The 24,612-nt window shown below is 37.5% G+C and overlaps 1 protein-coding gene across 11 annotated transcripts in view; it reads right to left on the reverse strand.

The window, feature by feature from the left end:
* Positions 1-24,612, reverse strand: part of LOC122334396 (NACHT, LRR and PYD domains-containing protein 3-like) — a 31,653-nt gene that overhangs the window by 3,583 nt on the left and 3,458 nt on the right. The window contains exons 1-11 of one of the 11 annotated variants that reach the window (XM_043232276.1): positions 13,582-15,284; positions 12,226-12,311; positions 11,692-11,811; positions 11,559-11,619; positions 11,061-11,240; positions 10,596-10,751; positions 9,889-10,059; positions 6,591-8,453; positions 3,146-3,316; positions 767-913; positions 245-415 (exon numbers count right to left, since the gene is read on the reverse strand). In XM_043232276.1, the coding sequence (XP_043088211.1) occupies positions 245-415; positions 767-913; positions 3,146-3,316; positions 6,591-8,453; positions 9,889-10,059; positions 10,596-10,751; positions 11,061-11,182 (2,801 nt within the window). In that variant the 5' untranslated portion in view covers positions 11,183-11,240; positions 11,559-11,619; positions 11,692-11,811; positions 12,226-12,311; positions 13,582-15,284. The other 10 variants (XM_043232274.1, XM_043232278.1, XM_043232275.1 and 7 more) reach the window with 10 other exon arrangements.

A 24,612-nucleotide genomic window follows, 5' to 3' on the forward strand; every position in this document is an offset into this window, starting at 1 on the left:
CAGAAAAATCAATGGACAGAAATATATTTCTAAACATTTTTTTGCATATTTGGTGTATTTCCTGCAAGTTTGTTTCTTTTCATCTCCATTCCTCATAACTTTGACATTTTAATCAGTGAATAAAACAGCAAATGAGCAAATGCAATCTTAAAGTCTTCAGAAACATTACTGATATATTAAAAACACCCAGAAGATGAGGAACAGAGCAGAGGGCAACTTTAATCATTATATATTTTTTTCTCACTTTAGTATGTTGAGTTGACAGTGTGGACTCTTCAGTCCATCAGAGAGCAGCTTCACTCCTGAATCCTGCAGGCTGTTGTTACTCAGGTCCAGCTCTCTCAGTGAGTTTGATGATTGTAAAGATAATGACAAACTTTCACAGCACTGAGCCGTGAGATTACAGCCAGCAAGTCTATAAATTAGGATGTACAGTAACACCGTTCAAAAAGGAGAAGATGGTTGGATAAAACAAGCCAAACAAGTTACTGATTATATGGTTTAATGGATGGAGATGGTGAGTTAAAATGTTGTTGTCTATGCAGAAACAGCATTGTTTACATATTGCTCACTTAACTGATGTTATAATTTCTAGTAATTAAACTCTCAATATTTAACTGACAAATATGTTTAAATTAGTGTGTTACTATCAACCTTAACTTCAATAAACTCTCTTATACCACAACAAACTATTAAGCCACCCCATCCCTGACTAAGCAGGCTTCTTTAATTTCATAATCAAGTACATTTTATCTGTTTTTTTTACCTCAGTATATTGAGTCTCTTCAGTACATCCAAGAGCAGTTTCACTCCTGAATCCTGCAGGTCATTATTACTCAGGTCCAGCTCTCTCATTAAGTTTGATGATTGTAGAGATAAACAGCACTGATCACTGAGATTACATCCAACAAGTCTAAAACACAGAAATAAACATGGCTAACTGAAGTTTTCTGTACATTGTACTGAATACATGACTAATGATTATTATTTTCATCCAGAAGATAATTCTGCATCTGGACTGACATTCAGCCTAAACTGGTATGAATTAGTAATATAAAGGTTATAACAGTAATTGTAACATAAATTCCCGAGACTTATTTGACACTAAGAACAGCATAGTGAAGTGGTAAATTCCCAGAGAACACACAGTTATACAATGTAGAGAACAATATGCACAATATTACTGTAATTTACTAAAATGGTCAAAATGAATAGATGTAAACAGCTCATATTCGAACATCTGCTCACTTGACACAGATTTCAAGGTCTTTTTATGCAGCATTTTTGAATGTGTATTCAAGGTTGCCAACTTTGAAGTTGGAATTAGATTTATTCTTTCTTTAATTTAATCAATTCATGTGTCTGAACTGTACAAATAGAGGGGATAAAATATTTTGTGTACTTTTTTTAGCGCCATTTTTAACCTTTACATTCAGTATTTGTCCCACACATTTCCTGATTTTGCTGAATTCATTGTGTTCCTGGGTCAACAATTTATAGCAACAAACCAACAATCGTTTCTACAAACTCGTCAATAACTTTCGGAGAGTTCTACTACATTCACCACCCACAGCTTCAGTCACTGCTCCCTCACCAGTCACCATCAGCACTTCACCTACAATCAACTCCAGTCCCATGGTCCATCCAGCACCATACTCTGGCTCAGCGGAGAGGTGCAATGGTTTCCATCTACAGTGCTCACTAATATTTGAGATGCAACACACGCTCTATCCGACTGATCAGTCAAAGATTGGATTGGCAGCACTTTGATAGGCTGAGAAATTATGGAATCAGGGTGGACCAACCACCAGATTCATTAACACATTTAGCACTTATTTTAAGTGTTTGGCCATACTGATGGAGATAAATTCTTATTTAAATATCTATTGTTTACTCATGTCTAGAGATTTAATCAAATTAAGAAAAAATAATAAAAGATCATTATTTGGTGTATTAGGTGTATATGAACATGCTTTAATGTTAAAAAAAATATTATTTTTAAATACTGTACATTATTGTAGCTTCTTTATGTAGCACCTATTCCAAAGGTGTAATTTTCTACAAAAAAAAAAATACTCCTTCCAACAAGTATAATCCGCTCTGGTTGGCCAGCAGACACAGTGCATTGTAATTGCTCAAATGCCACAAGCAACTGTCACAAATGTAAAGCCCCTTACCATAATTGCAGGTTCTTTCAAAATAAATGTAAAGACAGATAGTAATGTCCTTAGTAGTTTTAGTTTCAGTTGAAGACCAAAAAGTAGAACAGTGTGGTGTGACAGGCACAGTGCTCATTTGTATTTGCAGTACACAAGCCACAGCTGACTCCACTGTGATCTCTCTCTCTCTCTCTCTCACTCTAAGTCTCACTCTCACACACACACACACACACACACACACACACACACACACACACACATTTTAAGGCAATTTTACACAGGTAGTGGAATGCAATGAGCTATGAAGACCATTCATTTCAATGGCTTGCTGCATTGACACAGGAAGTATGACGTTTCGTTGCAATTTGCGACTTTGGCGCTAAGAGGGTCAAAGGATTTGCCGCTGACTATTCACACATAAGTTTTGAGCATGGTAGAGTAGAGTTTGTTGTTTCTCTGATCACAAATGCACAGATAGTAAAGTTTACGAAGAGCAATGTGTAAAAAGACAGTATAAGTCAGCATAACCACTAATTATGTAACGCTTTCATCACATGCTTGAGGTTTCCAGCCAATCACTTTGTAAGGAGAATTATGAGCTTTGTAAAATTCTAGGCTTTTCAGAAAGGCAGAGCACAGATGAGCAACAATAATGTACAGTATGTGGAAGAAAATGTGTTCCTGTAACCTTAAACTCCCTAAATACATTGCATTACAAAAAAAACACAAAATAATATTTTTAGCAACATCATATGACCCCTTTAGGTAAAACATGTTAATGTCGCTTCTCCATCGTCTTCATGTAAATGCCATCAACCTAATTATCCATGCATAATATGCTGTAATGTTTATTAAAAACTGCTGCAAATATCTGTATGATGAAGTTAGCCTATAAGTATGTAAATATATTACAATTCCTCAGGAAATCAGGCCTAGATCAAAGAGGATCTATAATAACTAAGTGACTCTTTATCTATTTTTCTTACCTCAGTGTGTTGAGTTGACAGTGTGAACTCTTCAGTCCATCAGAGAGCAGCTTCACTCCTGAATCCTGCAGATCATTGTTACTCAGGTCCAGCTCTCTCAGTGAGTTTGATAATTGTAGAGATGAACACAGACTTTCACAACAATGAGCAGTGAGATTACAGCCAGCAAGTCTATAACAAATGTTGTACAGTAACAGTTTAACAGAGAAGAGATGGCTGGTTAAACATTTATTTTCTGTGTGCTACACATGGTACTGATTATATAAGAAATACATAAGAAACATATTCTATTCTATTCACCAGTATTAAGCTCAGCTGACCTTTTGAAAAGAGCTTGATTGACAGACAATTTGACTAATCTGACAGGCATGCCTGACAGCTACAACCAGTCCAATGCAACACTTTTGTTTTTGCCCTTATTTTTAATTAGCTGAACTCAGAGATCAAACACTTTGTACACAAAAGGCCCGTTTCTCTTAAATATTATTCAAAAACCTGAAATCAAAAATCTAAATCTGTGTATATTCTATCTACCTCACAAGTGTGTCATTTCAAAATAGTGATTAGACAGCATGATTATTGTGTCTTAGGTTGGCCACAATAAAAGGCCACTCTAAAATGTCACACAGCACAATGCCACAGATGTCGCAAGTTTTGAGAGAGTATGTAATTGGCATGCTAACTGCAGGAATGTCCACCAGAGCTGTTGAACATGAATTTAATTTCCATTTCTCTACCATAAGCCATCTACAAAGGCATTTCAGAAAATTTGCCAGTACATCCAACCAGCCACACAACCACAGACCATGTCTAATCACACCAGCCCAGGAACTTCAAATCCAGCGTCACCTCTAAGATTAACTGAAACCAGCCACCCGGACAGTTGCTGCAACAATTGGTTTGAATAACCAAAACATTTCTGCACAAAATGTCAGACACCAGCTCAGGAAAAATGGGGCAAAAACAAAAGTAATAGTAAAATAATGTGTGGAGGGTTAAGCTGTGCTGTATTTGGCTGCCACCGTGATTGCAATAAGCTAAGGAATTCCTTTAACAAGCTTTTGCCAGGACCATTATTGTCAATATAATTTACGATTACCATACATTTTAGGTTGGGGGGATGGTTCTGTTCTGGGGAAAAGCAGAATAATCACCCTAGGGTAACAGAACAGAACCAACATTATTGATAAATGTAGCAGATATCATTAATGTTTAATGTAATTATTTACAAGAACGCTGTCCAAACTCGGTCCTGAAGGGCCAGTGTCCCACAGAGTTTAGCCCCAACTTTCCTCAACACACCTGCACAGAATTTTCTAACTTGCCTAGTAAGAGCTTGATTAGCTGCTTCAGATGTGCTTGATTAGGGTTGGAGCTAAACTCTGCATTACACCACAGCTAACCTCAGATAGCTTCATGTCATCTTCCCACTCAAACTATGACAGGTCCATTAGTGCAAAAAAGAAACATCACAGCAACACTTTAAAGTAATTAAACTATTGGTGCCATGTACATTTTTTTCATGTTATTTTCCTAGATTTCATGTTATATTGTCAGCTTGGAAATATGTAAATGTGCATAACCAGTGTTACGTGACCGTATTTGTTTCTGTTTCTCTCCTCCTCTTGTCTGTGATTGGGTAATTTTAGTGATGTCTTTTCTGTTGTGATGCTAATTAGTGGACACACCTTGAATTAACATGTCCCTTTGGTCACATTATTTTCAGTGTTTTCTAGGGTACCATCATTTTTGTCCATGCCTGTTTCTTGCTGATGTGCATTGGCAAAGCGATTTTTGTCCATCACAGGACATTCTCGAAAGCTTTGTGGCTTGTCAACATATGTTTGGCATATTGCTTATTTGGCTTGATTTGTCATCAATTTTTCCAGGGAGGTTTACTGCTGTTATGACACCTGTGATGCTAATTAGTGGACACACCTTTAAATTAACATGTCCCTTTGGTCACATTATTTTCAGTGTTTTCTAGTACCATTTTTGGTTAACATTTATAGAATTTTTATTTATTATTACTTTTGTCAGATAGTTTGATGTGACAGGTCCATTAGTGCAAAAAGAAACCTATTGGTGTTTTTATGTTATTTTCCTAGATTTCATGTTATATTGTCAGCTTGGAAATATGTAAATGTGCATAACCAGTGTTACGTGACCGTGTTTTTATTAGGTTTCTTTATTGGTTCGTCTGACCGTCTGTGAAGATCTGGAGGTCCAAACAGAAGCCATGACGCAGCATTCGAGCTTCGAGAGGGCGGTGGAGTTGTTGCTAGCTTCACCGTACCTCATTTGTGCTGTGGTTTCGTTTGAGTACTGTTATCGAACAACTAGATATGAGCTAATTTTCCCGAGAGAAGAGGGAGTAAAGGATGTCACGTGACGTACAAATCCCAACACGTAGGTGTACCTATGTTAAACACACTAGTTTAGGAGCGGGTGCTGCTTTGTGTATTTATGTTTCAGTTAGGGAAGCCCCCGTTCTCGGATGTCATTCAAGAGGGTTATTTCTCCCGGTTATGTGCGTCCTTATTTACCCTAGACCATCACACCAATAGGGGATGTAACACCAGTAAATTCAACCAAAGCTGTATCCTGTCTAGGATTAACCACAAACCAGAAAGGAGAGTAGATTAACAAGATTTAAACTTGAAAAATGGGGCGTTCAACAGATGAAATAAAAGTACTTGTAATGTTTAAATGTTTATTTATGGTAATTTTTGTGGCTAGTTCACACACAAGAACAAACCTCATAGGCTCCTGCTTATCAAACAAGGGCATTTGAGCTTCAGTTTTGATGTTCTTTATGAATGTGTCTACACTTTCAATGGACAGAAAATTGACAGAGTATTAATGTCATCGGTTGTGTTTAAAGGCTTTGAGGTTTGGATTGATATGAGGGTGAAGGTCTCTTTAAATGATAATGCTCACTCCACCTCTTTTATAGGTCACGTTGATAAGACGCATAAAGTGCTGCCTTGGACTCTGTATATGGTCCAGAGGTGGTCTTATTTAAAAAGCTAGCTACATAGAAACCAGCTGCAAACAGAAAATATTTACTGGATAAAAGGTTTAGAATCAGAATCCACTGGTGGTGTGTTTTCTTTTTAGATTTTCTGACCTGGCAGAATTAGACAACCAGAAACCTTAATGCAAAAAAAAATAAATCTAAATTTCATCTGAGGCATTATTTATTTTTAGAAATCAAAAAAGGAAAACATAAGACAAAGTAATGTTTATGGTACAAAAAAAAAAAAAATTGTACTGAGGTCCAACAGAGGTGGAAAATTCCAGAAAAAAAAAATTACTAAAAAACTGCTAGGATCGGGTGATATATATTGATTGAAATTATGTGAATCAGTAAAAAAAAAAAAAAAAAAAAAAAAAAAAAAAAACATATTTGGTTTTATCTCCAATCATGTAAATGAATACTCACTGAGCTTTTCTGCAGTTCACCACAGCTGGTATCAGTCTCCTTCTACCTTCATCTGATGTGTTGTATTTCTTCAGATCAAACTCATCCAGCACCTCGTCTGATATCTGAAGCATGTAGGCGATTGTTGAGCAGTGACCAGGAGAGAGTAATTTGACTGATCGAGTCTTTACAAACTCCTGAATCTCTCTGTATAGAGTCTGATCTTTCATTTCCAGCAGACAGAGGAACAGATTGATGCACCTCTCAGCTGAGAGACCAACATCACTCTTGATTTTTTCTTTAATGTACTGTGTGATTCTCTCGATGGTCTCTGAGCTGTTTGTTGTGTGTGTCAGTAGATCCTTTAAAAGTCTCTGATTGGATTCCAGTGAAACGCCCAGCAGAAACCTCAGGAAAAGATCCAGATGTCCATTTTCACTCTGTAAGGACTTTTCAACTGCTGTTATTAGTAACTCATACATAGAGTTTTGTAAACTGTACCGCTTATATTTTTTATTCAGAAATGATTTCAGGAACTTTGTGTTCTTGGTAACACAACAGTTAATCACAAATAAAGCAGCTAGAAACTCCTGAAAGCTCAGATGAATGAAGCAGTAGACTTTCCTCTGATGAATCATAGATTCCTCCTTAAAGATCTCAGTGCAAATCCCAGAATAAACCGAAGCGTCAGTGACGTCTATGCCGCTCTCAATCAGGTCCTCTTCATAAAACATCACATTGCCCTTCATCAGCTGTTTGAAAGCCAGATCAGCAAGTTTCACAATCATATCCCTTTTTAACTTCAGCAATTTCTCAGGATCTCTCTGATCATATTTCAGATTTCTCATTTTGATCTGAGTCAACAGGAAGTGAATGTACATTTCAGTTAGAGTTTGAGGAATTTCTGCACTCTCATCTTGTTTCAGAAGGTTTTGAAGCACAGTGGCTGAGATCCAGCAGAAGACCGGGATGTGACACATGATGTGGAGGCTTCTTGATCTTTTAATGTGTGAGATGATTCTGCTGGCTTGATGCTCATCACTGATTCTCTTCCTGAAATATTCCTCCTTCTGAGGATCATTGAATCCCTGAATTTCTGTCACACGGTTGATGTATTTTGAGGGGATCTGATCGGCTGCTGCTGGTCTGGAGGTGATCCAGATGAGAGCAGAGGGAAGCAGATCTCCTCTGATGAGGTTTGACATCAACACATCCACTGATGAAGACTCATTCACATCACAGACCTTCTCACCATCTGAAAACATCAGCGTCATTCTGCTTTCATCCAGACCATCAAAGATAAACACAACTTTACACTCCTCAAAAATCTGTAAGTCCAGATCTTGAAGTTCAGGATGAAAGTCCAGCAGAAGTCTGTGAAGACTGTACTTCTGATTTTTAATCAAGTTCAGCTCTCGAAATGGAAGAACAAACATGAAATCTACATCTTGATTGGCTTTTCCTTCGCTCCAGTCCAGAATGAACTTCTGCACAGAGACGGTTTTTCCGATTCCAGCGATGCCTTTAGTAAGAACAGTCTTGATTTTATGCATCTCCTCCCATCTTGGTTGATTTAAGGGTTTAAAGATGTCATTGCAGTGGATTAGAGCATCTGGTGTTCTGACTCCTTTCTCCATCTCTAAAATCTCATGTTCTTCATTCACTCCTTCACTCTCTCCCTCTATGATGTAGAGCTGCGTGTAGATCCTGTTTAGGGGTGTTTGATTCCCTTGTCGTATGATTCCTTCACATAAGCTCTCATACATTTTCTTCATGCTAGTTTTATGCTTGTCTTTTGCTTTCTGCATGGTAAGGGTCTGACAGTCAGAGGCAGTGCAGGTCAGATCTTGTGTCTCTGATTTAATCACATCTTTTCTCTTCACTCTGCAGAAACAGTGAGATGACATAAGAAAAAAAATGACTTTGTAAAAAAAAGCAATTACAAATATTACCAGCACACCAAACTTGAATATCTAATTTAATCCCAAACTGAGACAAGTGTCGTTTCAGACTGTCCGTAGTCTCTGTAACAATTATCATACAGATACTGCATCTCCAAACAGGAACAATAGCCTGAATGGTTTCACCTGACAGGCTATACTTTAGATATACATGATGCTTACATTTTAGAGACATCATAAATTAAAAATAAAAGTAATTTTTTAAAAATCAGTTCCTCTCCAGTATGACTGCATAAGCATTCTTATAGGATCAAAAACAAATGTTATACTTTGTGACTATACTTTAGGAAGATCTTATGGCCTACTCCGGGATGGGCAGTATTTCAAATACATGTATAATGATGGCCTAAAACAGGATCAAAGTAGGCTGTAAAAAATTATTCATTGTCAATCCTTTCAAACTTTTATTTTTAAACAAATTATTTATTCATTGGATGATACAAACTTAAAATAAGGGAAAATATCATTATGAAATAAACGTTTTTCCTCAAATACTTTCGAGGAGATGGATTCCAGAGCCCGAGCTGTACATGGAGGTAAGCCCGACTATCTCTAGTCGTTACTTCTCAACCTTCCGCACTAACTCACGCTCCTTCCTCTCCAGCGAGGTGAGATACTATGTCCCTAGAGCCTGATTCTGTGTCCAAGGACTGGTTTGGCGAGGTCCCTGTCTTCGGGCAATCCACAGTGCATTGGCCCCTTACGGTCCTTCCTGCAGGTGGTGGGCCCAAGGGAGGTTGGCCCATGTTGCTGGCCAGGCCCCAAAGGGTAAAATCCAGCCACAAGGCACTCGCAAGCAAGCCCCAACCCCACGCCTTGTCTCAGGGTTTTATTTTAAAAAATTCAATGAAAAAAAAAAAACTTGACTTACATTACCAGCTTAACATTCAGCATTTTTCAAATTCAAGATGTCAAAGTCTCCTTCAATCATTTTTATTTATGCAGCGCTTTTAACAACACAGGTTGCATCAAAGCACTGTACAGTATAATGTAGAAGAGTACAATGACAGGGATGTATAATGACAAGAGTGATCAATTTGTTATTAAATGCAGAGACGGTCTCAATTCAACGATAATCACTAGAAGTTAAGTGTCCCCAACAAAGCAAGCCAGAGGCAACAGCGGCAAGGAACCAAAACCCCATCCATACAGAATGAGAAAAAAAAAAACCTTGGGAGAAACCAGACTCAGTTGGGGTCAGTTCTCCTCTAACCGGACGCCCAGCACTTAACTTCCAGTTCAATTTTAAACACAGCTGTGTCAGATAGTGTAAATAACTTAGTGTGTGCGTGTGTGTGTGTGTGCATCAGAACTCCTTCAAATGTTTCCCTTTAGAAGTAAAATCAAACAGTACTCACTCAGGTTCAGAGGTCACTGCTCCATCGCTGAGGTCACGTCTCAATTCCATGGACGCATCGCTCTTTAGAGACACACAGCTGAGTTCTGGAGATGCTGCTTTTTGTTCACGTGTCGAAACAAAAGCCCTGTCCTTTCTCCACTCATATGGTCTCATTTTACCGGCAGACCTACTGGAACACAAAGTATAAAAACATACTTCATTTAAGACCACTATTGCCAGATATTCATTGCTAGGTTTTGAGGCATGTTTGATACACAAAAACTATTAGCCTATGATTAAAAGGCTAAAAGTTTGATTAGAAGTGTGACGCACAGAACATCATAATACGTGAGCAGAGTGTGAAGAGCATAAATTCACCACTCACCAGGTGTTAAAAAGATAGGAACCAAAAGAATTACACTGTGAAATGATTCAACTGTAACATTCGCTTTAGTATTCATCGTCACTCATATCCATGATTTAAGCAAGTCTTACTTAATGGATAAACAAAGACCCAAAAGATCATTCCGACTGACCATCATACCACAAGGGCCACAGTTGCCTTTGCCATTTTTTTTAGTAAAGCTTCTTTGAAACGGTTCATACAGAAAAGCATTGAACAGAAAATGACTTGCTGAGCTTTTTCACAGCACTGAACATCTGAAACATCTGAACATCTCAACGTCTAAATGCCTGCTTAAAAGTATAAAATCACATTGCACACACTCGGGGTCAGAGGTCGCTGCTTCATCACTAAATACAGGGTGATTTTCCATGGATCTGTCACGCTTCGTAGATACACAGCTGGGTTTTGGAGATGCCGTTTTACGTTTACGTGTCTGAACAGAAACCCTCTTTTTTTCAATTTCACAGAAAGTCCTGCTGGGACACACAGAACAGAAATAATTCATTTAAGACCACTATCATCAGACATTCATATTCATTATCCAGTCTTGAAGCATGTTTGCTGCTAATTAATGCGCAAAAACATACTATTAATAAAAAGTTTGATCAGAGGTGTGACACGTAGGATATTATAATGCCAGTTAATGCACTAGAAGGTCTTAAAAAAAAGAAACCGAAAGAATACATGATTCAGCGGCTTCATGAGTTTATGGCCTTTGTGTTTTACTGATATTTTTCTTGTGTTCTTGTATTTTAGGGTTAGTTTAGAAAGCACATTGCACTCACTCATTGTCAGAGGTTGCTGCTTCAGTGAATGCAGGTGGATAGTCGATTGATTTGTCAGTCTTCACAGACACACACATGGATTCTGGAGATCCCGAATCATGTGCGAGTTCATCCTGATCCATCGTTTGTTAGGTACACTCACCCAATTCAGTTAAAACAGTTGATAAAGTATCATGTACTCTGTGTAAATACAATGAGCAAAAATGGCTTTGTCAGACAAAGATTTCAAAGATTTAAGAAACGAAAATAATACTGATAATACACTGAAAATACTAAAATATTTCATAATAGATTTGTCCGAAAGAAACATAAACGCGTTAGAAAAGCTCCGATACGTTTTGATTAATAAACAGAACTAGAAGGATTTAGCCGGAGCTTTATCTTTTTTTTTACGGAACAAGCCAAAAATGGTTTGGAAAAAAGGATGCATGGTGTACTCGCTTATTATATACACATTTTGAATAACTATAGAGAATAAAAAAAACAAATCATACTGACCTTAGAGTAGATTATGAAATTCGCATTTTAATAAATGAAGTCTCTTTGTCGTCTCAACAGTCTTTAGAAAAAGAAAAAGAATCTTGAACATAAATTTAGTGTAGCGCCCCTGCCCTCTTAGATGTGTCCTTACCTAAACTCTACAGCAGAGCAGCGGGTTCTTTTATAGGTTATCTCTCGGCTATAAAATTCCAGCCTCACCTCTGATACCGCTTTTAGAGATATTAAAGTTCACAAATGAGTAATCTAATACCTGTATGCAAAAAAAAAAAAAAAAAGAGTTTTTTTTTTTTAAAACAAAAACAATATAGTACACGAGTATTACGATAACAGTAACGTTAACGTTTCACACATACTACGACATATACAACCATATAAACTGTGGGCCCACTCACACCATAACGATGCAGGCCTGATTCGTGGCTTGAGTGCGTAATGGCCCTAAAACAGCGTGTTCAGACTCAAAACCGCGTTCAGACTCAAAACCGCGTTCAGACTCAAAACCGCGTTCAGACTCAAAACCGCTAACTCTCACTCGTTGTCCACGAGTAAACGAATAATTGGAAAATAAATAAATCAAACGAAATAGAACACCTCAACCAAACTCAAACGCTTCTACGAGAGTTTTTAAAGTTAACTAGATTTAATAATAAATCGATAGATGTACCTGCTTCTCTCACTCGCTCCTCTTTTCTGTTCCTTCTCTTTCTCGGATTTCTTTCCCCCTCCCCAAACCAATCAAGTATGACTAACCTATAAAGAAGGCGGGCATGAACTAATTATCCTCCAATCAACGGCAATCAACCAAACTGCTGTTGAAACCCACATTTTGCTCAAGTACTTTTTTTTACAACCGATCCTTTGCACTTTGCCCTAGATCTTAAAGGTACTTATATAAAAAAAACTTTACAGGCATCATAATACACATTTAAAAATATGCTTATAAACAAAAAATAGGGTTCTGTTTACTAAATTTTAACAACCCTTACAGGGGTTGCATTAGTACATTTTAAATCGCGGGAAATTAAAAAATAAATAGCCTACACCATCTAATTTAAAGTTAAAGGACTTAGACAAATATGAATAATTTTTTTTAAATGTAATGCTGTTTAAATTAATTTACGGAACAAACTTTTAGCTAAAATAACAATAACATTAACACAAAAACAAGCGTGTGTGCGTCAGATTGAAAGCGGAACATTACTTAAAACGAAAGTAAAATAAAAGTGTGAATAATCAACTTTTTCTAAATTGACCAATTGTGACAGATTTTCACAAAAGGAAACTAAAGCATATAAAGTGTTTCATTAATAAATCCACGTTTTTAAAGGAATAATTCAGTGCATAACATAACTGCACAAAGAAGAAACATACTGCGGGGGAAATTTTTAATATTTATAATATGATGCATTGCTAAGCAACACAAGAGAGTAAATTTTTCCCTCTGAAAATTAATTCTATTACAAATGTGACATTGATTTTACGCAAGAGTTCAAACGACGTGCACTTTACAATTCAGACAATATTTTCAATAATGTTGTAAAAACTAGTTCCAAACTAAGACCACAGCAGAACAGTCGCTCATCACAGAGCAACACACTGAAATCATTGATTGAAATCACCCATAGAATATAACAGAATTCATAACGACAGGAGCTCGTTTCATTCTTGAACGAATTAGCCTGAGACTGAATAAATAACTCAATGACTCATTTAGAAAGTCTCTTGCTGTCATCTGGGTGGGTTACTTTCGTGTTTAAAAGTTGCTTTATTATATGAACTGGAAATGATTAATAGAAGACTTAAAAAATTAAATTACAGACCAATCTCTAATCTTCCTTTTCTGTCAAAGACACTAGAAAAGGTATTCTCACAAATATATTCATAGAAAAAACAGGATACAGTATAGTTATGATTATATTACTCTATTACTTTATATATTTTGAGGCTACTAAGAAAAATAATAGATACTATAGCATCTGAAAATACTCTTACATTACTGTTGATAGGAATATTTACATACGCAGATTTGCATGGTTTTCCAACGAATGAGAACGTGTTTGTTCAAACCTATCTCCCTCTCAACAATGAAGAAAATCAAAAACAAACTTAATCCAGTTCATTCAGTCCATTTCGTCTTTGGAGGGCAGCATTAAAACGATCTGTTCTCTGACTGATTTACATTATTTTCTCTTGATGTTGTTCTCATTCGGCCTGTTATAAAAGGGTGTGTTCATAGTTTCACTTCTGACTTGTCACATGACCAAAACACTTTTTAAAGAAATATCCAAGTTTTAACAGAACTGAAGCTCTTTTGACAAGACACTTTCAAGAAGGCGGCTTGCTCAGTCCTACACAATGTACAATGATAGTTACAATGTAGTTATCAATGTGATGAGATGAAAAAAATCATCATATTAGACATATAAGACGAAATGACATGAATTTGGTTATATAGCCTTCCTAGCTTCATATATAGCCTTCATAGCAAATTCATTGCTCTATTAACCAATGTTTAATTTTTTCAGTAATTACGTTTTTCATGTTATAAAAGGGCAAGAGAGAAAAGAAAAAAAAAGAAAGAAAAAGAATGGAGACGAGAGAAAGAGTACTGGAGTACTGTGCTGTGATTACTATTATTACAATTTATTCCTAATTATTAGTGATATACATTGGCAATTATAGGCTTAATTTAACAACAAATGTTAGATCCGTTCATGTGCGCTATAGCTGCTATAAAAGTCTGTCACACCACATCAAAGAGCCACAGAAAGACAACTTTCTATGAGAGAGCTGAGCTTATTGTGATTATCAAATGGCAGGCCGTGCTACAAACAGGGCTGGCTGATGATTTGGCCACAATAAAAAACAAATTAATACACAAAAAAACACGTTTAGAAAAGAAATGCTCTCCCCTTATTATCATCGTCATGGTGTGGTTGTAGAGAAGGAGCACTTGACGAGTATATACTCTTAATAGTTATAATCATACACCAAGGTACAAATACTACTACTGCAGGCAGGCAGGCAACAAAAACCAGTGTGTTCACCCTCGAGGGCCGTTTGGGTCAAGCCAGGAGAAGCCGCAGGAAGAGACCGTCGCTCGTCGCACCCTGGACCAGAGATCGGGGCGCATGCGGCCGCCGGACTTCGCCCTTTTAGACCTTTGTTGCAAGTTGGTAAATTAAGATTACGTTTAAAACGTGGACACAAAAGTGGCTTTTTGTTAATGACAGTCCTACCACAGGATTTAACAGCTCAGTAGCAGTTAAAAAAGACACTGTAACAGTGCCACAATTTCCATTTTTTTCCATTTACACATGCACATTTCTTAAATTATTCTTTGAATATGTTCAGGCCTACTATCTAGTGGCGAAAAGTTTTTTTTAGCAAAGATTAGTTTCTGTAAAGACTAGCAGAGAAAGCCCTTAATATAATAGTAAATAAGCTATATAATTTTATAAAAGAAGCTCGTCCACCCAAAACAGAAAACATTTTTCACAAAAATCTACATACATACTACACATCTTTTAATGTGTTTGTAATGTATATAATAAGTTGTATTTGTTTGTATTATAGCACAATTCTTTAACACGCTCACCCCCAAGCCCATGTTATGAAAGTCATAATACAAGTGTATGATATATTAATTTCACAAGGAAGATGCAGTGGGTTTAAATAAATAAAGTTGACTTGACTTGAGAATATAAATTGGGATTCCTTGAATGGCGTGTCTCACTTAGTTCTCTTGAATGGCTGTTTAATCTCACACAGAGACAATGAACTACCAGAATAAAGCCCAAATCCAGCATAGAGGGGTTCAGTGAACGTGGTGTTGAACGTGTGTAAGTGTGTGAGTGTGTGTTTGTCAGAGACGCTGTAGAAGGACAGAATGCCAGCCGACCAGTCCAGATACACTCCTACTCTGTTAGAACGACACAAAGGAGCAGATATTTGTGTCATCTTATTACTGTGTCTGACAAAGAAATTATTAGAAGAGTTCAAACTCCAGGACTTTCCATTGTATCCAAATAAACAGTCATCACTCTCTCCTTTCCTGCTGATTCCTTTATATGTCACTGATACATAAACGTTCCCAGTCCATTCAGCCTCCCAGTAACAGCGTCCAGACAGACCCTTTCCACACAGAACTTGATAACACTCATCAAATCTCTCTGGGTGATCAGGATACTGCTGCTTCTCTCTCATATGTGTCACTTTTCTGTTCTTCTCAGACAGAAACAGATATGTGTTTGCTGTTTTTAAATCCAGTGTGAGATCACATGTATCTGAACACAAGAAGATAAATTACAACACGATAAAACAACGAAACAGTGATCAAATTTGGGTGTGGGAGGGACCTACATTTTTGTGGTCCTGTTGTAATCCTGAGCTCTCCTCCATGTTCCAGACTGTAAAAACAACATAATGTAGAATTTTGTTAATGCTCATGTTTTCTCATTAATTGTTTCCGTGGATGAAAGCATTGTGACACTTTTTACTCTTGGTTACTGACAGAAGATCAGGTAGTGTGATGAATGTTTGCAGTAGTACTGTGCAATTCATTCTGTTTCATTACTACCAAAGTTCTGTGTTAAATGCAATGTAAGTACACGATAACAGACGTATAATTTTTGGCTGAACCAAACCTCCAACCTTACGCCAAAGTTCCTTCCTTGTTTACACGTCAGGTCCTGATGCTTAATTCTGATTTGTTGCCTATTTTTTGGACCTATTTTTACACATTGTGACCCAATTGTGACCCATATCGTTTGTTCGTTCTACACATACCGCGATAAAGTACTAAATTGTCACAGTTTTAATGACGTAGATAATGCAATGCCTCAGAAAATCTGATCTGACTGTCGCATTGGCACATATCTGATTTATATCTGTATATTTATATCTTTATTTCCACATATGAATGAGGCCTGAAACTGCTCTCAAAATCCGAAAGCAATTTTTCCTGTTTACACTCTCATAGAACAGATCCGACCTGTGTCACTTAAGAGCAAAGTGTAAACAAGGCCAAAGATACTTTAAACTCCTAGCATGGGTTTGCTCCGGCTACATTCTAAGCTCTACATTTCCTAATAATTTGGATCTATATCCTTTCACTTGTGCAGGTGTTTTAAAAGTTTAATAACTGACATTCATCCACTAACTGCATTAATCTCTTGCTGTTCAGCAGCACTAAGCTAATCTCCTTTATTTGGTTTCACAAGGTCAAGCACCATTTCTTATCAATTAGACTATGATCTTGTGTTTTCAGATTTTGTTTTCATATATATATATATATATAGTGTGTTTTATATTGTTATTAGTAGTAGAATATCAAAATTTGGTTTATTACAATTAGGTTATTTTCTGTTTTCCTTTTATTATATAGACATGATAAATGCCAAACAATATATTGTTCTGTATGCAGGGATCTACATAGATATGAGTTTTCAATGACTTTTCAATGACAACACAAATGACAGGATTATTTGTGTTGAACATACTTGAGTTTTTCCAGTCTGTAGTGTGGATCAGAGAGCAGCTTGACTAATGATGGTCCTGGGTGATTGTAGCTGAGATCCAGCTCTCTCAGGTGTGAGGGGTTTGAACTTAGAGCTGAAGCCAAAAAACAACAGCCTTCTTCTGTCACCATACAGCCAGATAATCTACAAACATACAAAATAAACACTAAATATCACTTCATGTGGGTCTGAAGATCTTAAACTGATTCAAACACAGGAATGTACAAATTCCTGTAATTCAGCAAAAACTAAAATAAATAATAATACAAATTATTATTATTATTATTATTATTATTATTATTATTTCAGTGTATCCCTTTTATCCACAGTTTGCAGATTCAGTTTAGATGAAGTAATGTTGGTTTCAATGTTTTACTCAATTTAACTAATTCAATCACTGAGTAAATCATTTAATCAAATTAAAAATTAAAAAGTTAATTAAAACAGCAAGCTGGAGCAAATACAAACCCCCATGTTTTCAGACACACTAGGGTCTGTGATATATTAAAAACAACAACAAAAACAGTAAATCATTTAATAATCATGTGAAATCTGCTTTTCTTACCTCAGTATGTTGAGTTGACAGTGTGGACTCTTCAGTCCATCAGAGAGCAGCTTCACTCCTGAATCCTGCAGGTCATTGTTACTCAGGTCCAGCTCTCTCAGTGAGTTTGATAATTGTAGACATGAAGACAAACTTTCACAGTATTGATCAGTGAGATTACAGTCAGCAAGCCTATAACAGGTTGAAATACGATTTTTAGTAACACATTTTCAGTGTTAAAAAATGAGTTAAATTTAAAGTGTGTTAAAAGATAAGGAACTGAGATTGTAAGTTAGTTACAACTTATATAACAATGTTACTTTCCCATAACTAGCCAGCGGCCACACAAATCTCCCAAACAGAGATTCCACTTTACCAGGCCCCTGACACTTAAGCTGACTGTATGAAGTCTGCAAGAAGTCTTCAAGAATTCTCCAAGAAAATCTTCAAGAAAAATCTCTAAGAAAATCCAAGACCCAGCACAGTGGAGTATATAGGTTTCAAGGAGGAGGACTACATAGAGGTGGAGACCATTAAAACAAAAGCATACAAATACAGAACAGGAACTTGGCCCAGAACAGGATCTTTTTCTGAGCCTTGATCTATTTAGCATACAAGTGTCATTCAAATGCCTAGGTGCTATAGAATCCCTGAAACAAAAGGCACATTTGTACCTTGTAACTTGGGAAACCTGTCAGATGTTCAGAAACTGCTCAGGACCTAGGCTTCCAGCTCTCAGTATGGAAATCACAATATACATAACTTTTTTTCTGTTCATACTGTTTTATTGGAACCTATATTTAACCTAAATTTGTAATACCACACCACCAAGTGCTTCTAAGGAACTTAATGACTAAGTTGTTCCAGCCATTTTTCCAGCCAGTCTCAAGAGAATGATTCCCCACAATGGATGTCAAAAGACTTGATAAGTCAGCACCACTGCAGGTTAGCACATGACACTTGATCTTGACTGTTGGTTTGTCACTAAAGACTGAACACTTGAGAGCATGGTGGAGCCTTAGACAGAGCTGTAGCCAGAGGTACTACTAATAAATGCCAGCACTCGCCCATGTGACTGTTGGTTTGTCGTTGCCTTTTTAGCGCACCGGTCCATACCTGTCTTGAAGGTGTCAGATGCCAAACTCTCGATGTCTGCAGGTTTAGCCAGAAATACCTGTAACAAAGATATTGCATGTAGAGCTGAGTTTTCCTGGCCAGCCTCTGCATAGCTCTGCAGGGCTCATGAATCTGAGGGTTTCAAAGACTAATGTTCAGGAGCTCCAAACAAGAGAAAGACTGATGTTCTCCTTTTAAACATTTGGCGAGGAGTTCCTCCACAGCATGCATGAAGACACTTATCAACTCCAAGTCTATATTGGGCCACATAGACTTAAATGAAGGGGGACCTTCAGGCTCTTTATTGTAACACACTGAGAATCAGCTTCAACCTCATATCACTGATGTGCTTTGCACATGAGGATCAGCACCCCACATTAGATGCGAGCAGCCTGGTTTACTTCAGGGAGTGTAAGTGTGCAAATGCTGGGCCAATATCTATTGAGCCCAAAAAGATGGCTACACTGTTCCCCTGCTTCTTTCTCTTGGGGCAGAAAGGAGTTAGGAGAATAGAGCAGGGAGGACTGTCTTCATGAAATAAGGCAATCCATGAGCAAAGTCAGGTGAGGTTCATATTCTCGCAGTGAGAACATGAAGCCTTCATGAGCTGCATGGGAAACCCCAGAAAGGCCACACTCATTGTTATCATCCACGGACCCCTTATACAAGCTACACTTGCAAAGCAACATTTGAAACAATGCACTTGATTAGCTCAGAGAATTTGCTCTTTTTCTAGCACTGGATGGCCACAGGGGAACTCCTTCCATTGCAGGTGTCATGATTCAATGACAGGAGAGCAGGCTGTGCTTTCTTTGACTTCAGAAGAGTCTCATTGCTAAAGAAAAAAATTCTGATTAGATGGCCCTCTAAGCCTACTTATATAGCAAGTTGTCTCTGCCCCTCTGGTGGTTTGTGCAGTTAATCAGCCAATCAGGCTAATTCAGAATTCAGTAACAGTAAACAGGAGTTTATTACTGCAGCTGGTATTTAAAATGAAGCAGGAAACTTATAAACTTCTGTATTTGCAAAGATTTTACCAACAGCATTTCAACAAAACCAACTCTGCACATGATCATAACCTCCTTTTGAGATAACTAATGCCATGTTGTTTGGACATGTCTGACCTCTTAAAACAGCTTCCAATTTACCTGTAAATTATTACAGTGTCTTGGTTCAGTGAATAAATATTAGTGTCTCATCAAAATAAGCATGTTTAGTCAGTCCATACACTGATACTCACAGAGCTTTTCTGCAGTTCATCACAGCTGGTATTAGTCTCCTTCTACCTTCGTTTGATGTGTTGTATTTCTTCAGAGCAAACTCATCCAACACCTCGCCTGATATCTGAAGCATGTAGGCGATTGTTGAGCATTGAGACGGAGAGAGTTTCATCACTGAGTGATTCTCTGATTTCACAAACTCCTGAATCTCTCTGTACAGAGTCTGATCTTTCATTTCCAGCAGACAGAGGAACAGATTAATGCTTCTGTCAGCTGAGAGATGTTTATCAGCATTGAGTTTGTCTTTAATGTACTGCGTGATTCTCTTGATGGTTTCTGAGCACTTCACTGTGTCTTTCATTAGATCCTGTAAGAGTCGCTGATTGGACTCCAATGAGATGCCCATCAGGAACCGCAAGAAAAGATCCAGGTGTCCATTTCTACTCTCTAAGGATTTATTTACAGCTGATTTCAGTAGCTCATATGAGTTTTGACAACTGTACCGCTGACATTCTTCATTCAAAAAGGACTTCAGTGATTCCTCGTTCCTGACTACATGAGAGTAAAACAAATATAAAGCAGCTAGAAATTCCTGAAAGCTCAAATGAATGAAGCAGTAGACTTTCCTCTCATGAATCACAGATTCCTCCTTAAAGATCTCAGTGCAAATACCAGAATACACTGAGGCGTCAGTAACGTCTAAGCCACTCTCAATCAGGTCCTCTTTATAAAACATCATATTGCCCTTCATCAGCTGTTTGAAAGCCAGTTCAGCAAGTTTCACAATCACGTCTTTGCTGGACTTCACAAGTTTCTCTGGATTTCTCTCATCATACTTCTGATTCCTCATTTTGATCTGAGTCAACAAGAAATGGATGTACATTTCAGTCAGATTTTGCGGAATTTCTGCACTCTCATCTTGTTCCAGGAGATTTTGAAGCACAGTGGCTGAGATCCAGCAGAAGACGGGGATGTGACACATGATGTGGAGGCTTCTTGATCTTTTAATGTGTGAGATGATTCTGCTGGCTTGATGATCATCACTGATTCTCTTCCTGAAATATTCCTCCTTCTGAGGATCATTGAATCCCTGAATTTCTGTCACACGGTTGATGTATTTTAAGGGGATCTGACCGGCTGCTGCTGGTCTGGAGGTGATCCAGATGAGAGCAGAGGGAAGCAGATCTCCTCTGATGAGGTTTGACATCAACACATCCACTGATGAAGACTCATTCACATCACAAACTTTTTCATCATCTGAAAACATTGGTGTCATTCTACTTTCATCCAGACCATCAAAGATGAACACAACTTTACACTCCTCATAAATGTCTGATTTTAAATCATGAAGTTTAGGGTTAAAGTGCAGCAGAAGTCTGTGAAGACTGTACTGGTGATCTTTAATCAAGTTCAGCTCTCGAAATGGAAACACAAACATGAAATCTACATCTTGATTGGCTTTTCCCTCACTCCAGTCCAGAATGAACTTCTGCACACAGACAGTTTTTCCAATTCCAGCGATGCCTTTAGTAAGAACAGTCTTGATTTTATTTTCCTCCTCATAATCTGGTTCGTGTAAGGGTTTAAAGATGTCATTGCAGTAAATTGGAGCGTCTTGTGTTCTGGCTGTTTTCCCCATTCTTAAAAGCTCATGTTCTTCATTCACTCCTGCACTCTCTCCCTCTATGATGTAGAGCTCTGTGTAGATCCTGTTCAGGGGGGTTTGATTCTCTTCTAATTTGATTCCTTCAAATAAGATATACCTTCTCTTCATGCTGGTTTTGTGTTGACCCTTGACTGTATGTAGGGCCGTTATGTTGTTGTTCTTCCTGAAGAGATTACGAACGTAGGAGAAAATGCCACTCAGAAAGGGCATCACTGATTGTTTCACTTCTCCTCTTCTCAGTCTGCAGACATTGAGATGAACAGAAAAACTGTAAAAAGCATAAGAGCGTTCTGTGTGTGTGTCTGTGTGTGTGAAGGCAGCATATTATTTTCAAAATTTAGAATATATTTATGCAAAATAAAAGCTCTGAATGTATTTTAATTTAAAAGCAAACTTGGTAAAGTCACAATGTGAATTTTTAAGGGTTTACTTTAAATAAGTATTTAAACATCTGTAAGTGTTTTATACTCACTCAGGGTCAGAGGTCTCTGCTCCATCACTCAGAAGAGGAGGTATTCCCATGGATGTGTCACTCTTCAAAGACACATAGCTGGGTTCTGAAGATTCTGCTTTATGTGTATCAACATCATTCTTTTTTTCTCCTTTCACACTGAGACCAATTTTAGAAGCAAAGGTGTAGAAAGCCAAGAGGGAATATGAAAGAAAAATGAAAATACATGCTTTTTAAATTTCTGTTTCTTATTGAATGCAAATTATACTAATGCCACACAATCCTTTTCTGGTTGATGGCAAACCACTTACAAACACAAAGTAATCTCTACTTAATCATTGTTAACAGTTGAGGTTGTGAAAGACAGTTTCATGTCGTGGAAAGATTCAGCACAGCAACAAGACACAAGCTAGTTATACTGCATCAAACAAGGTCTCTCCCAGACAAAGATTTCAAAGCAGTCTGACTGCTTTTGACTGCAATCGAACCGAGTTTAATGAATGGACTGAACTGAACCATTCTTCTGAATGGACTTATTGAACCGAACTATATGGACCGAATAGTTTGAACTAAATCAAAGGAATCAAGTTTACCAAAATTAATCTTTGAACTGAGAGAACTGTCCAAACTATTTTTTCTGAATGATTCTTTTCTATTGAATCTTTGTTTTCTTTTGTGTTTTGAGTCACATTTATGTGATTGTACAAAGTGTTTTCACTGAACTTTGCATTTTGAAACTTATTGAAAGGTTTATTCTTGATATTATTTGTTATTTGATAGTCTTTATCATTGTGACCATTTCATTGGTGTGAGTTTATTCTAAAACCTGTAGTTATCGGGCGCACCCAGATTAGCTCATAGTATTGTACCTTGAATTGAATGTTATTGAATTTCTCTTTTATTGTGACATAATATCTAATTGCTCTAGTGAATTCTGTCAATATTTCTACTTTATTTTTCTCTGAAGCCAAATACTGATCCTATCAAGAAAACCAGACCACTTCCTGGTTACTGTTTCAGGTGTGGTGAAGATGGCCACATTTCTGTCACCTGTAAGAATCCTCCTAACTCTAAGTTAGTTGAAAAGAAACAAACTTAGTTGCGGTTGAAGCAACAAGAGTGGGATAAAGAGAATGGTCAAGTGGCAGTTCCAGTTCCAGTTGAGGGGCAAACTGGGATTAGTCAACTTAAAAGGTTGTCCCAATAAAAAACATTTGAAAATGCATTATAAATTCCCTGCACATCAATCCAGTTTACACTGACTGGTAGGATCAAAGTGTACAGCGCAAGTCAAAATCTCAGGAACTGAGTGTCATTTCTTACTAGACACAGGGTCACAGGTGACCACCCTCTCATGGTCTTTCTACCAAGCTCGCTTGACTAATCACCCTATTAAGCCTTTGAGCCATCTACTTGTGGTCAGTGGTGCAAATGGTCAGCCAGTTCCATATAAAGGGTTACACTTTTAAAGCTCTTTTGAAGAAGCACAAAGAAATGGGCAACGTAAAGGATCGTAGACGCAGTGGTCGGCCAAGGAAACTTACTGCTGCAGATGAAAGACACATCCAGCTTATTACCCTTCAAAATCGGAAGATGTCCAGTAATGCCATCAGCTCAGAACTGGCAGTAACCAGAGGAACACGGGTATACCCATCAACTGTCCGGAGAAATCTGGCGGATGTGGTCTTCATGGAAGAGTTGCAGCCAAAAAGCCATACCTCCGACATGGAAACAAGGCCAAGCAACTCAAGTGTGCACGAAAAGTGTGCTCTGGACTGATGAGTCAAAATTTTAAATATTTGTCTGTAGCAGAAGGCAGTTTGTTCGTCAAATGGCTGGAGAGCGATACAATAATTAGTGTCTACAGGCAACACTGAAGCATGGTGGAGGTTCCTTCTGCAAATGCAGTTGGAGATTTGTTCAGGATTAATGGTGTTCTCAATGCTGAGAAATACAGGCAGATACTTATCCATCATGCGGTGTTATCATGGAGGCGTGTGATTGGCCCCAAATTTATTCTGCAGCAGTACAATGACCCCAAACGTACAGCCGAAGTCATTAAGAATTATCTTCAGCATAAAAGAAAAACAAGATGTACTGGAAGCGACGGCATGGTCCCCACAGAGCCCTGATCTCAACATCATCGAGTGTGTCTGGGACTACATGAAGAGACAGAAGGTTGTGAGAAAACCTATATCCACAGAAGATCTGCAGCTTGTTCTCCAAGATGTTTGGAACAACCTACCAGCCGAGTTCCTTCAAAAACTACAAGTGTACCTAGAAGAATTGCTGCTGTTTTGAACGCAATGGGTGGTCACACCAATTTTTTATATTAATTTAGAGTTCTCTTTCGTTTACTCACTTTTTGCATTTATTAAGATTAATGAGATTCAATATGATTAAAAAGCAAAACTAAATAATCAAATGTCAAAATAATAATTACAAATGAACAAACAATCAATTGGCATTTTAACCTTTATTCAAGATCAAAATAAAATGCAGTCAGATTAGAATTTAACTTAAATCACGAAAAAT

This window comes from Puntigrus tetrazona, unplaced genomic scaffold, assembly GCF_018831695.1.
Source record: "Puntigrus tetrazona isolate hp1 unplaced genomic scaffold, ASM1883169v1 S000000520, whole genome shotgun sequence".
In the NCBI taxonomy this organism is placed as follows: domain Eukaryota; kingdom Metazoa; phylum Chordata; class Actinopteri; order Cypriniformes; family Cyprinidae; genus Puntigrus; species Puntigrus tetrazona.